General features: G+C 39.7%; 1 protein-coding gene across 2 annotated transcripts in view; it reads right to left on the reverse strand.

Annotated features, from left to right (window-relative positions):
- The window catches only part of cpsf2.S (cleavage and polyadenylation specific factor 2 S homeolog), a 20,530-nt gene continuing 5,946 nt past the window's right edge, over nucleotides 1-14,584 (reverse strand). The window contains 8 exon segments of one of the 2 annotated variants that reach the window (NM_001087654.1): nucleotides 1-514; nucleotides 1,206-1,574; nucleotides 2,170-2,304; nucleotides 3,686-3,988; nucleotides 4,566-4,791; nucleotides 5,102-5,254; nucleotides 5,507-5,707; nucleotides 5,834-5,934. In NM_001087654.1, coding sequence (NP_001081123.1) covers nucleotides 1,482-1,574; nucleotides 2,170-2,304; nucleotides 3,686-3,988; nucleotides 4,566-4,791; nucleotides 5,102-5,254; nucleotides 5,507-5,707; nucleotides 5,834-5,934 — 1,212 coding nt within the window. In that variant the 3' untranslated portion in view covers nucleotides 1-514; nucleotides 1,206-1,481. 2 annotated transcript variants of the gene reach the window in all.

A 14,584-nucleotide genomic window follows, 5' to 3' on the forward strand; every position in this document is an offset into this window, starting at 1 on the left:
TTAAGTAAGAAAGCAAAGTATTGTTTATTCGGCCACAAAAGACAAAATACCTTATATTGTACTGTAAAAAAAAAAAACAGGAAATATTTTTTTATATCTATCATAACATTGTCTTTCAATGCTATTTATAATTTTGCCATAAAAGTATTTGCCTGATGCTTTTACATTACCTTTCTTACCCCAATATTCCCCTATGAGGATGCAAATTTGTGCAGCAGTAGTCTATTAACAATAGAAACTGACCAGTTAAGAAGGGACAGTCAGGTTTAGGAGCTATCAGCAAAAAACGATCAACATAACCTATAAGTAACTCTAATAAGCAAATATTATTTTAAAGTGACAGTAAAGAAACATGAAAAACTGGCTTAATCATTAATTGACTTTACATTTAAGTGCCCGTGTACTTATTTACCCAAAGTGTGTACTCCGACTCAAACCAGGCCCTGGTATTTTCAGTTAAATAGAGGCCCAACAAAAATTGTTTCTGTCTATCTTACCATTTGCAGAATCTACAGGTTGCTCGTCCAAGTCTGATTTAAGGTGGCCATACACGGATAGATCCGCTCGTTTGGCGATGTCGCCAAACGAGCGGATCTCCCTCCGATATGCCCACCTTGAGGTGGGCAATATCGGGCTGATCCGATCGTGGGCCCTAGGGCCCAACGATCGGATCCTAGCGTTCGCCAAACGGGCGGTCGGATCGCGGGTCCGCATCAACGAACAGATGCGGCCGCGATCCGACGGGATTTTTAACCCCATCCGATCGAGATCTGGCCGACTTTCGGCCAGATCTCGATCGGGGAAGCCCGTCGGGGGCCCCCATACACGGGCCAATAAGCTGCCGACTCAGTCGGTCGGCAGCTTTTATCGGCCCGTGTATGGCCACCTTTAGTTGTACTACCACCATTTGTAGGATTGTTGTGCTTCACTTTTATCAACTTCTTCACAATGCTACATCTTAACTGGCAAAACATGGTGCGGCAGGATCAGAGAATGCAGTTCTAGCCAGAACCAATAGTAGTAGGACTTTACTCATACCCTTCACTACTTAGACTTGTTTATGTTCATGTTATTTACGGTCAAATAATCTAGTTACATGATTAAAAAATGAGGAGAGACTATTGTTAGCAGTCAGCAATAAACACCTTGCAGCAGTGATTCTCTGTATGGAATGCGCTCCTCATTTTTAATTGTTTGTGGATACACTGTTAGACCAACACAAGGCCTTTGAGGATTGAAGTATGGCAGCATTGTTTGTTAAGGTAGTGCACTGGAATCTCTAGAATAAATAATCTAGTTTGATCCTCCAGGAAGGAAAAGTGATCATAAATGCCTTTTCAGAACTTAATGAAGAAATGCTCCTCGGTAAGGCTTGAAAAAACTGTTTGCTTTCTATGCATTTTCCAGGTTAAAAAATATATAAAAGAAAAAAAAGTCCAGAAGCAATTTTCACATGGCATGTCCCTGTAAACAAACATTCTTCACACAATGGCATATTGTTCATATAAAAGTTCTCTTATTTTAAAAAAGTCCTCACAAAGGCATCCTTCTAATCCAATCCGACCTGTTTCCGTCTGCAAAATAAAATTCAGAGAATTGGTTATACAGCAATGCTCAATAATAGTAAACATTTAGATTAGGGATGATGCACAGAATCCACTCTTTTGGATTCGACCCAACCCCCTATTTGGCCGAATACCGAACCAAATCCTGATTTGCATATGCAAATTAGGTGTGGGAAGGGGGAAACCATTTTTAACTTCCTTGTTTTGTGACAAAAAGTAACACTATTTTCCTCCAATCCCTAGTATACATATGCAAATTAGGTTTAGGATCAGGTTTCCGCCGGGCAGAAGTATTCGGCCTAATCCTGCTGAAAAAGGCCGAATCCCAAACCGAATCCTGGTTTCGGTGCATCCCTAATTTCGATTTTCTTATATCAATCATATAGAATCAAATACTTGTCTACATATGCTGTACTTTTACAGTTTATATTTTTTTTGTTATCTTGACATGCAACATTTACCAAATAAAAAAAAATTAAAACGAAGTGCATCAACTGCAAGCAATACTTATAGGGAAGACAGGGAAGAAAATCACTTCTGAGCTTGGGTTGAAAAACGAAGGAATTTTCAGGACATGAGGAAAGTGGTCAGGTTCTGGACTCACCCTTCTGACAGCTACCATATTGTTGCACACTAGCACACCACCAACAAATTCAGCCTGAATCCCTTCCCGCAAAAGAACTTGCTTGAAATCGGAGAGTCGTGGTTCATTCATGAAAACTGACTGGTGTCCTGGGACCTGTGAACAGTATTACATAAAGCCACAACAAGGGCACAAATGATTCATGTTTGTAATTATTTTGATGAACAGCTTAATTAAATTTCAGGCTTAACTGGCTTAAAACAGAAGGAGAGTTTTATCATAATTGTATTAAACACTTGTGAAACTTTATTTATATTGTTCCAGCACTGAAAATAGTTCAAATCCCCCCCAAAAAAGTTTGTATAGGCGATACTACTCAGTGCTGATACTGGGTATTATCACCCTATAATGTACAATGACATTGGTGCATAAGCAATCCATATTTACAAAAATATCTAACCCACTAAATACGTTTTCATCCCTAATCTCACCCAAGGCTTTCAGATTTTTCCAGCACAGCATACAGATATTCTCCCAAAATCAAATTTGAAATGCTCTTCAGGCTGAGCACTATAGTATGGAAACCTATGCCTTATGCTCTAGAACTATTGAACTAAATAAAACTCTAAATAAATCATTTTAATAAACAAACTAAAATAACTCCTGTTCATTAAAACCATTTTTATATTAAATGAGCATGGCACTTTTTTGCTGAGGAAAGTTAATTTTTAAATTAAGTATTTAGTAAGATGTAGACAGTTACATTCTGATCCAATCTGCAACTGGTCTACATTTTTTTAAAATAATCTATCTTATTCAGAAGCTCTTCAGTTTGGAGTATTAGCAGGTATCTGGTTGCTAGGACCTTCATTCAATTTACCCTAGCAACCAGTTATATGAATCAGACAGTGGAACAGGAGAACAATGCTAAGTAATAAGTAAATAATAAAATTGTAGCCTCAAAGCAAACATTTTTTGGCTGCCAGGGTCGCTAACCATCTAAAGCCAATAGGCAAATAATTAAAATATACATACTTTCTTCAGGATTATTGAATTTTTTTAAAACAGGCCATTATATCATATATTAAAAGTTTACTTAAAGGTGAGCTACCCCATAAATAGTAGTACATGATAAACCACCAACTGCGGTGCAGAGCACCCATGGAAAGAGCCAACTCCATTCCACAGTTTTTCATGAAACCCTAAATCCACGCTGCTGAGAGCAAAATAACTTGCATGCTGCATACTACTTGCTACCGCTCTGATGTAGCAGACCTAAGCCAAAAGACAAACAGGTATGGCATCTAATATCCAGATACTCGATACACAGAAAGCTCTGAATTACAGGTCATCTTATATGGCGTCCCTTTTGGGATCCAAGCATTCCAGATAATAAATCCCATAGCTGAACAATTTTCATCACTGTTACATTATGGAAGATTGCATAAATAACATATCAATCATTATGATCGATATTAATAACTGTATTGTGTCATTTGTCCACTTGCATATAGAGAATTATTATTATATTGCAAACCTCATTGCTGGGCAATGGCTCCAATGTTGGGATGATCTCACTTTCTTCTGAAAACTCCTTGTCATCATCTCCAAACAGGCTTTTAATGACTTTTTGCTGGGCTATTGTGCTGGCATCCATAACTTGAGTATCAACTTGCATTTCCATATCTTCACCTTCATCCTTTAACTCCCCTTCTTCTAATATGACCCCAGTGTCTACTTTTGATACTCTCATATCCAGTACCCCATCAATCCATGCCAACTCTGTGTCTTTGGCTTTGCAAAACTTAAGGGAGCTAACCAAGGAATCTTTCAGCCTTACCTGAACAAAAGAACCAAAGATTTGTAGTTACACACTTAACCTACTACTACAAAAGTCATGAGATGTACAGTCTATCATATTATCATATGCACAATTCCTGCCTACTCTTCTTTATATAAATGTTTAAAGGGGACCTATCACCCCAAGAAATTAATCCAAATTCCTTTTACTGTGTTTGTCAAGAAAAATAAACTTTACCTATTCTGTAAAAACTATTTAAAGGAACAGTAACACAAAACAATTAAAGTGTTTTAAAGGAAAGACAATATAACATACTGTTGCCCTGCACTCGCAAAACTAGGGTGATTGCTTTAGAAAAACAACTAGTTTATATAAGCAAGATGATGTGTAGCCATGGGGGCAGAAATTCAAGCCCAGAATACACAGTTGATAACAGAGTTCTGAAGAATCCCGGCTTTTTATGGCTGGGTGACAGGTCCCCTTTAATTCAGACACATTGATAAAGAATAATGACAAAAAGACTAACAAAATGTAGACATTTACAGTTTCCTATTTAAAGGAATATTATTTCAACACAGCATAAGATAAAAATGAATAATCTTTTGTTCATGCTCACTTGGTAAATGTGTGTTTCACTTGTTGCATCTACAGTCTCATGCAGTTTTGGAGTATAAACTTTGATATCTTTGCCTCCGAATGCTCTACAAGCCTCAGCAAGATCCTGAGTTGCATCTGGAGGGCCGTGCACAATAATCAACTGTCTTGGCTTCATTTGGTTAATGATCTTTTTTATGGAGTCACCATCTGAACGTCCTTCGTAGTCAATATATGTTACTCTTGCCCTGTTAAAGGAGAAGTAAAAGTTTAATATCAAAGATTTCCATGCTAAAAATGAAAATATCATTGATTTTAAATATATACATTGCACAGCACTACATGCAAACAGTAACAGCAGTGCACAAAAGAAAAAAAAATATTCTCATGCGAAAAACTTTAATAGGCTTTATCAATACTAGTATTGCAAATAAAATTCTTCCTTGGTAAACAAAAATATCAAGATATCTTATTAGACTTCAAGTGAGTCCCAGAACTGGCTAAGCAATATAAAAAATAAACATTACAGTCATATTGTCAAGCTTTATTGTCACTAACTTGATTTCCATTGATTCTGTTGTTGAAACACATTTGGTTGGAACATCAGACAGGTCTTGGTCCATTGGCTCGTCTCCATTTGTCAAACCCGACTCTAGCTTAGTCTTTTCATCCTCTGTTACTTGCAACTCAGGTACTAGGAAATCCTCAGGTCTATGTTAAAACAGAGGGAAATACAATATGTTTATATTAGTAGGGATGCATTGAATCCAGGGCCTAATTCCCACCACTTTTTCAGGATTCAACAGAATAATAAAAGCAATGGCACAATGGTAAGTAAAAGTGCATAACCTGCACAAAAATGCAAGGGTGAAGTGATGCGGAACTTTACTAGCTCAGAAAGCAAGTCCTGAAAATAAGCAACATTTCTTCACAAAAAGAAAAAAAAAAAAAAACAACCCGTACTTTATAATTTCACCATATTCGTCCCATTTAATTCTCTCTTCTGGTGCAGGGAACATAGGATAAGACTTCTTTGCCTGTTTGAAGAAGCTGCCTTTTCTGCTGCCCTCATTTTTCATCATCAGGTCATGTTTGGCTTTGTGGGATGTGATCTGATCAATATCCTCCTCCACATCGCTATCATCACTAGAATCCAGGTCTGCCCTGAAAGAATGCATATGGGTATATTTAAGAGATCATAATCGACACAGGACAGAGAACAAACTACAACTTTAGTTTTAAAGGACAGAAAGAACTTGACACACTATTAAAAAAAACAACAACAATTACTCTTTGGATTGCTCCAGTTTTTTAGCAGCTTCTTTTTTCAGTTTCTCCTTCTCCACGTACTCTTCAAGCTCCTTCCCTTCAAGCTTTACACGTTTTCTCAGCTATTTGAGGAAAACAAAAAACAACATGTCTAACAAAAATTAAAGAGCACACAATTCTAAGCAAATTTCCATTACACATTAAAAATGTTCAATACTTTTAATCAAAATTGAAGGCACTACTGTTCTCTGCAGTCACTTCAGGTTTTGACTTACAGCTATACGGATTAAGCAAGTGATAGGATCCTCAGTCACTGGTAGTGTAGTAGGTTCAACATTCAGAGTTAAGTACCGCCAGACCAAATTCACAAATTGTAGATAAGGGTACTCTGGAGAACCAATTGCTTATAAAATAGTTATCCTTTTATTGAAATATACACAACATGTTTCGGATTCAAGATCCTTCCTCAGTTTAACTTACAGCTGACTGTCACTGCACACATCAAGTACATTTTGGGCCATTACCGGTTTCAAATAACTTTCTAACCAATTACATTACTTATAAGTACACTTTCTTCTGTTATTGGGTGGATATATATATGGATAGAGATATATATCTATCTATATCTATCTATATCTATATCTATATATCTATCTATATATCTATATATCTTTTTTTAAAATTTCTTTATTTTCAGTTTTCTAACGGGGATACAAAACAAAAAAAGGGGAAGAAATTAAGGGGGAGAAAATAATAAAAAAAAAAAAAAAAAAAAAAAAAAAAGAGAATAAAGGGTGATGTGGTTACCCTTACATGTATCTACACATATACTTTATACATTGGATATTTCTAAACATATTATTCATGTAGTGCTTAATCAATCTCATACAACTATCAATTGTCGTTTATTCTTTCCTTAGCATAAAAAGAAATCCTTCAAATAATTGTGCCAGGGTGACCATATTTTCCAGTATTTTTTACTATTGTTCTGCGATATATATGTTAGCTCCTCTAATAAACTTGTTTCTCTTACAGCTCTCATCCATTCCTCATACGACGGAGGGAGTTCAGACTTCCAATTCCTCGGGATTAGTGATTTTGCCGTCTGGATTAAGTGGAAAGTAAGAGGGTCTTCTAGCATTGTTTGCTTTTCTTTATTTATATATAACAAAATCAACATACTGTCTTCCCTCTGGATTCTTATCCCTGTAATGCTATAAATAGTTTCTAATATTTGATTCCAGAAAGCATCCAGTAGGGGGCACGTAACCCAAATATGTATATGATTCCCAACCGATTTTTTGCATCTCCAACATAAATCCGATGATTGTGGGAACATTTTATTGATTTTGCTAGGGGTATAGTGCCACTTAGTTATCAACTTGTATATTGCTTCTTGTGTTTTTGAGACCTTTGTCATCTTATTGTTATATTTGAGTATCTTGTCCCACTCTAACTCTGTAGCTATAACTCCTAATTCCTTCTCCCATTCTCGACCAAGTAAAGAAAGATTATGATTTTCTCGGGTTATTAATAAATTATAAATTTTTGCTAGGGGTTTTCCAACCTCCCTATCCATCTCCAAAAGCTGTTCCCATTGGGTAAGGGATCTATCCCAGTTGTACTTATCTAGCTTACTGATATAGTGTACTAGTTGGTTATATCTCCACTGGTCTCCCAAATGAAAACCCCACCGTTCTTGTATTTCAGGAAGTGAGATCGCTTTTCCGGACCTAATAAATTCACCCATTCTAGTCAAATTTGCATCTTTTCTCCCCCATCTCTCAAAAGCTCCCTTTTCCAAACTCGGAGGGAAAGTCCGATTACCTATTAATGGCTGCAGAATGTATGGTGTCTCTGTCAGTTTCAGGCCCTGCTTGTTTTTGTGCCATGTTTTAAGGGTCGCAGTAATTAATGTATGCGGATCCTGTGTCAGCTTAATCTTTCCTCCCCAGTCTTCCCATAATGCGCATTCTAGTGGGAAATTTCCCCAACTTTGTTCTAATACACACCAATCCTTTTTTTCCCCACTCTTCCTTGTCCATCCTAATATCCTTACCAAATGGATAGCAACGTAATACATATATGGGTCCGGTACTTTCAATCCCCCCTTTTCCTTAGGGGCAGTTAATAAGTTATATTTTAACCTCGGTTTCCTGCCATTCCAGATAAATCTGGAAAACATAGATTTGATTGATGAGAAAAAGGCGTTAGGTATTTCTACCGGAAGTACCTGAAGTAGATACAATGCTTTTGGCATTAATACCATTTTTAAAGCTTGGATTCTGCCAAACCAGGATATTTTAATATTTTTCCAATTGTCTATTGTATGTTGCAAGGTGTCTAATAGAGGAATAAAGTTATCTACATATGCTCTATCTAATTCTCCACTCAACTTCACTCCCAGGTATTTTATTGAGTCCCTTGCCCATTTAAATGGGAAGTTTTGTTTAATCTGTTGTATTATTTTACCTTCTAGGTTGATGTTTAATATCTCTGATTTGGTATAGTTTATCTTAAAATTGGAATAGTCTCCAAAGGTTTTCAACAATTTCATTAAGTTTGGGAAAGTTATTAAAGGTTTAGTTATATACATTAACAGGTCATCCGCAAATGCAGCACTTTTATATTCGTTACCCTCAATCTTTATCCCGCTTATATCCAGATTGTTCCTTATATGTGATAGTAGGGTTTCCATAACTAATAAGAATAGTGTTGGAGAAAGTGGGCATCCTTGTCTCGTCCCATTAAATATCTGTACACTTTGTGATAATATGCCATTGATTTTAATTTTCGCAGACGGTGAATCATACAAGGCCAATATCCTCTCCTTCATTTTGTTTTTTATCCCAAAGGTTGTTAATGTCTTCTCTAAAAAAGGCCATGAGATTCTATCAAATGCTTTTTCCGCATCCATGGTTAGCAAACAAGTGGGGAGTTGTAATTTACGTGCATAATGGATTATCGAAATTGTTTTAGCAATGTTATCTTTTGCCTCTCTTCTAGGTACAAAACCAGTTTGATCTTCATGGATAATATACGGTAAGTACTTTTTAATTCTTTTCCCTAGTATGTTTGCATATATTTTCATATCTATATTTATTAACGATATCGGAATATATAGATATATCTCTATCAAGGCCCTAAAGAGGGCCGAAACGTTGGAACACAAATCTATGCAAATAAATATTATTTGATTCACAAAGAAGAAAATGGTGTGCGGCTCTATGTGAAAATTATACATAATATTTGAACCAGCACCCACATTCAAGAAATCCGGATCCGAGTGCGGCTGCCTGCAGGAAACATGATACATTTTACTAAGGCTACACAACGTGGATAGAGACTCTTTACTTTATTTTTTACATTATATGCTTTTATTGTCTATTTTTTCTCTTTTTTTAATTTGATTGTCTATTTCAGTATTGCATTAAAACAAGGGGGTTGATATATGCCTTAGGGGAGGTACATTTCATATTTTGATGAACTGAGGGAGGGTTCACATGGTACATATAAGATATCATGCACATTAATATTGTTGAAACACGTTATTGTTTTTAATTATATCACTGCATTAATATTTTGTATATGTATACACTTCAACATTAGCTCACATATTTCCTCATATACAGTATGTACTCCTGGGCTATGATGGGTTTTGACACATGATTGGATGGCATACGCATGTTCCACTTACCTGGATAGGGGAGTAATCCGTTACCATTAACAAAGCTTATGGGATTCGAGCATGGTGGTTGTGTATTTCTATGTATTTTTTTTTTTAATTGATTCAGTAATAGAGGAGATAGATCATATGTTAGACCCTCAACACCATTCAGAGATTGATTAGTAACAGCATGAACCAAGTGTTTTTTTTAACTAATCTGTGTATAATTTGATACAAAGTATACTTGCTATATCTACAATGCAAGCTGTTTTCATTATCTATTTTGTTGAAGATTACACTGTTACAATGTATCTTGTTTTTTGGATGGAGATAACGGGATTTTTTAATACTTACCGTTAAATCCATTTCTCTGTAGTCGAAAGGGGGACACAGGGACCGATGGGGTTAAGCTCCATCCTCCGGAGGCAGGACACTTGAATAATAATTAATTAAGTGGGTGTGTCTAGGGGCTTAACCCCGCACACTGTGCCATATCATTCAGTTTGTCCAAAGATAGACTTGCTAACGATAATAACCTTTAACCATGTAACAAAACCATATGTTAACAGGCAGAATGCTAAGCCAGGAACTATTCTGGCCTGACCAAAAGATCAACAGCTCGTCCGATGGGCGGGAAGCCCTGTGTCCCCCTTTCGACTACAGAGAAACGGATTTAACGGTAAGTATTAAAAAATCCCGTTTTCTCTGTGGTCTTAGGGGGACACAGGGACCGATGGGGACTTAACAAAGCAGCCCCATAACAGCAGGGTGGGAACGAGCTAGATCAATTATTCCTTTATTTTAGTACTGATTGTAACACCTTTCGCCCCAGAGATGCCTCTGCTGAGGAAAATGTGTCAACTTTATAGAATTTGGTAAAAGTATGTACTGATGACCAGGTAGCAGCTTTGCAGATCTGCTCCAATGAGGCAGAGTTGCGCCACGCCCAGGAGGCTCCCATTGCCCTTGTGGAATGAGCTCGGATCCCTTCTGGTGGTGTTCTTCCCTTGGAAAGATAAGCTTGTCTGATTGTCTCTCTGATCCACCTTGCGATGGATGTCTTTGGTGCGGCCTGCCCTCTGCAGGGTCCAGATGGAAGAACGAACAGAGAATTAGAACGACGGAAAGGTTTTGATCGTTCTAAGTACCACTTAAGTGATCTAACTACATCCAGATTGTGTAGTCGGCGTTCCTTTACATTCTTAGGGTTAGGACAGAGGGATGGCACAACAATTTCCTGATTCACGTGGAAGGAAGATACAACTTTGGGTAGGAAAGATGGAACGGTACATAGTACTGCCTTATCCTTGTGAAAGACCAGAAACGCAGGATCACATGAAAGTGCACTCAACTCGGAAACTCTTCTGGTTGATGAAATTGCCATTAAAAATACTACCTTCCAAGTAAGCCATATGTCTGAAATCAAGCTTAGTGGCTCAAAGGGTGGATCAAGCAGAGCTTCGAGAACAAAATTTAGGTCCCATCCCGCAACTGGTGGTTGGAATGGAGGAACTATGTGTGCTACTCCTTGAAGAAATGTATGTATTTTATCTTCCATTGCTAACCGATGTTGTAGAAGAATGGACAGCGCCGACACATGGACTTTTAGTGAACTTAAGTTAAGGCCTAGTTGCAGACCCCGTTGAAGGAACGATAGAACTCGTGGAATGTTCAGTTCTAGTGGAGGGAATCGTGACTCCTTACACCAGTTGAAATAGGAACGCCACACCCTGTGATAGGATTTGGATGATGACAGCTTGCGTGCCCTCATCATTGTTGGAATGACGTCTTCAGCTAGTCCTTGGCTCCGCCAAATGGATGCCTCAACAGCCATCCCGTCAAAGCGAACAGGCCGGGATTGTGATGGGCTATTGGACCCTGTAGTAGAAGATCTGGTCTGGCTTCGAGTCTGATCGGTTGTGCGACTGACAGTTCTTGAAGATCGAAGAACCAAGTCCTCCGAGGCCAGAATGGCGCCACTACAATTACTGTGATGTGAGATTGTCTTATCTTTTTTAGAACTCGAGGTAGCATGGGAAGAGGTGGAAACACATATGCTAGATCGAAGCGCCACCTCTGTGTCATTGCATCCACTCCTGTTGCCATATTGTCTCTGTACCGTGCGAAGAAGCTTGGCATCTTCCGGTTGACTCTGGACGCCATCAGATCTATTTGTAGTAATCCCCAGTGGTCTACGAGCTTCTTGAATACCTCGGGATGGAGTTCCCATTCCCCTGGATCCAACTGGTTCCGACTGAGAAAATCCGCTTTCGTCTTGGTTATTCCGGGTATGTGCATGAAAGTCTCACTGAGTTGTTCTCTGCCCAGCTCAGAATTTGTCTGGCTTCCGCTAGCGCCTTTTTGCTGCGGGTTCCGCCCTGCCGATTTATGTATGCCACTGTGGTGGCGTTGTCGCTCTGTATTCGAACTGGCTTTTGTTGTAGTGACTGTGTCCATTGTAGTAAACTTAGCTTTACGGCTCTGAGTTCGAGAATGTTTATTGGCAGTTTGGATTCCTCTAGAGACCATCGACCTTGTACGGACAGGTTGTCCCATGTTGCTCCCCAGCCTTGTAGACTGGCGTCTGTGGCTATCACATTCCATTCCGGGGTTGCCCGTGATTGCCCCGTTGCCAAGTTGTGTGGTTGTAACCACCATTGGAGAGCTTCGGTTGTCGATTGAGACAGAAACAGAGGTTGCGTCAGTGAGCTTCCATTCCACGTAGCAAGAATGTTGACTTGTAGAGGACGTAAATGTATTTGCTTTGTGAATTGTAGGTCTTTGGTTGGAGAGTAGTGATTGAACTTGACTCCTGATCTTGATCTGCTTGTCCTGTGGAAGGGATACTATCTGCATGGTAGTATTGAAGTGGAGGCCCAGAAATGTAATTTGTTTGCTGGGGCGTATGTTGGATTTCGACCAGTTGATGGTCCAGCCAAAACTCTGCAGAAGCTGGGATGCCTGCTGTAAGTCCTCCATGGCCTTCTGCTCTGACCTTGCTTTGATTAAGAGATCGTCCAGGTAGGGCGTCACCGAAATACCCTTCAGGGGTAACGTCAACGTCGTGCTGTATATCTCGTTCTTTTTCTCGGTTTTCCTCTTCATCGTCAGATGAAGCCTCTGACAGGGGAATTTCGCCTTCAGACTGCGATGAAGCTTGGTCTATTGACGACCCCTCAGATGGTGAGTGTGTAACAGTATCACATCTAGAATCATCTAGGCCAGGGATCCCCAACCTTTTGAACCCGTGAGCAACATTCAGAAGTAAAAGGAGGTGGGGAGCAACACTAGCATGAAAATAGTTCATGGGGAGCCAAATAAGGACTGTGATTGGCTATTTGGTAGCCCCTATGAGGACTGACAGCCTATAGGAGACTCTGTTTGGCATTACAACTGGTTTTTATACAACCAAAACTTGTCTCCAAACCAGGAATTTAAAAAATAATTACCTGCTTTGAGGCCACTGGGAGCAACATCCAAGGGGTTGGAGAGCAACATGTTGCTCACGAGCTACTGGTTGGGGATCACTGATCTAGGCGTTTACATTTAACACTCCTCTTGTCAGTAAATTTTTCTAGGGCACTCCCCAGGTTATCTGCAATAGATGGCAACCCTTGCAAGGACGCAAGGGACTGAGACAATTGAATTGCCCATAAGGGAGCTGGTGGCTCAGCTGACGGGCATTCTCTTATTCCTTGGGATGTACCCTCTTGAATACTTTCTGTGAGGACTGGAGGTAAGGGATGGTCACCACCTGGGGAGTTTGACTGACCCTGCTCAGTGGAACAGGTACCACAGAGCGACTCACTCTGGCCAGCTGGTAGTTTAGCTTTGCACTTAGTGCAGGCAAAATATTTTACCAGTGCTGTTGTGGGGGCTTTTCCCCCCGCCCTTGTGAATAATCCCCGTTGCCTACCTTCTGCCATGTTGAACCTAGGTCGCTCAGCTAGATAGGCAAGTGTGTGGGATAAAACCTATAGTCGGTAGTTCCCACTGGTTTGTAGGCTGCTACAATAGTTATGCATGCTGCAGGACCGTTCGCTTCATCCGTCGCGTCTTAACCCACTGTAATGCAGTCAAAATGGCTGCTGGAACGCACTTTGCGTTCCACCGGGCGCGCAAAAAAAACAAGATGGCGCATAATGACCGGCTATGGAGGAAAAAACCCATGCGCTTCAGCCTGTGCTCCTCCCGACTGAGCGAAATAACTTGTGCTCACTATGTTCTCCCAGTTACTGCGAGGTAGGAAAGCTGAATGCTTTGCGTGCCCACTCTGTCCAGCTCAGTAATACCGAGCGAAGCAGACTCACGGGAAGAGGGGAGGGAGAGGATCACTCCAGTCCTAATGAATAGGAGTGTTACCAGCCACTAATCGACCAGACAGGGTGCCACAATAGCCACTATGCCGGTAAGCAGATAACTCACGTGTCACACCGGCCAGACCTTCTCCATTCTTGACAGAAATGTAGGAATGAATCTGGGTGGTCGTTATAGCCTCATGGCTAGGAGTTTGACCCCGGTGGCGTCCTTAGCGTTGGGGGCTAACAGCAAAGAAACAAGTAATCCTGTTTCAGGTATCACCCCGGGTGTCAGCAAAGCTGACCGTAGTATTCACTCCTCTGTGTGAGGTCCATCCTCCCGGAAGCAAGGACACTTAAAAAACTGAATGATATGGCACAGTGTGCGGGGTTAAGCCCCTAGACACACCCACTTAATTAATTATTATTCAAGTGTCCTGCCTCCGGAGGATGGAGCTTAACCCCATCGGTCCCTGTGTCCCCCTAAGACCACAGAGAAATATATATATATATATATATATATATATATATATATATATATATATATATATATATATATATATGCTTGAGCACACACTTAGAAAAACTTCTACCTGGGTGCAAAACAGGAAGATTTATATATACTACATCACTGTCCAAACCTTTTTAAGAGTCGGGATGATGGTTAACGCCAACATTTTGCATCCTAATCACATCTTGGCCACTCTCTAAGCCAGTGGTCCCCAGTCAATAGCTCGCGAGCAACATGATGCTCACCACCCCTTGGATGTTGCTCCCAGTGGCTCAAAGCAGGTGCTTATTTTTTAA

This window comes from Xenopus laevis, chromosome 8S (genome assembly GCF_017654675.1).
Source record: "Xenopus laevis strain J_2021 chromosome 8S, Xenopus_laevis_v10.1, whole genome shotgun sequence".
Taxonomy (NCBI): Eukaryota; Metazoa; Chordata; class Amphibia; order Anura; family Pipidae; genus Xenopus; species Xenopus laevis.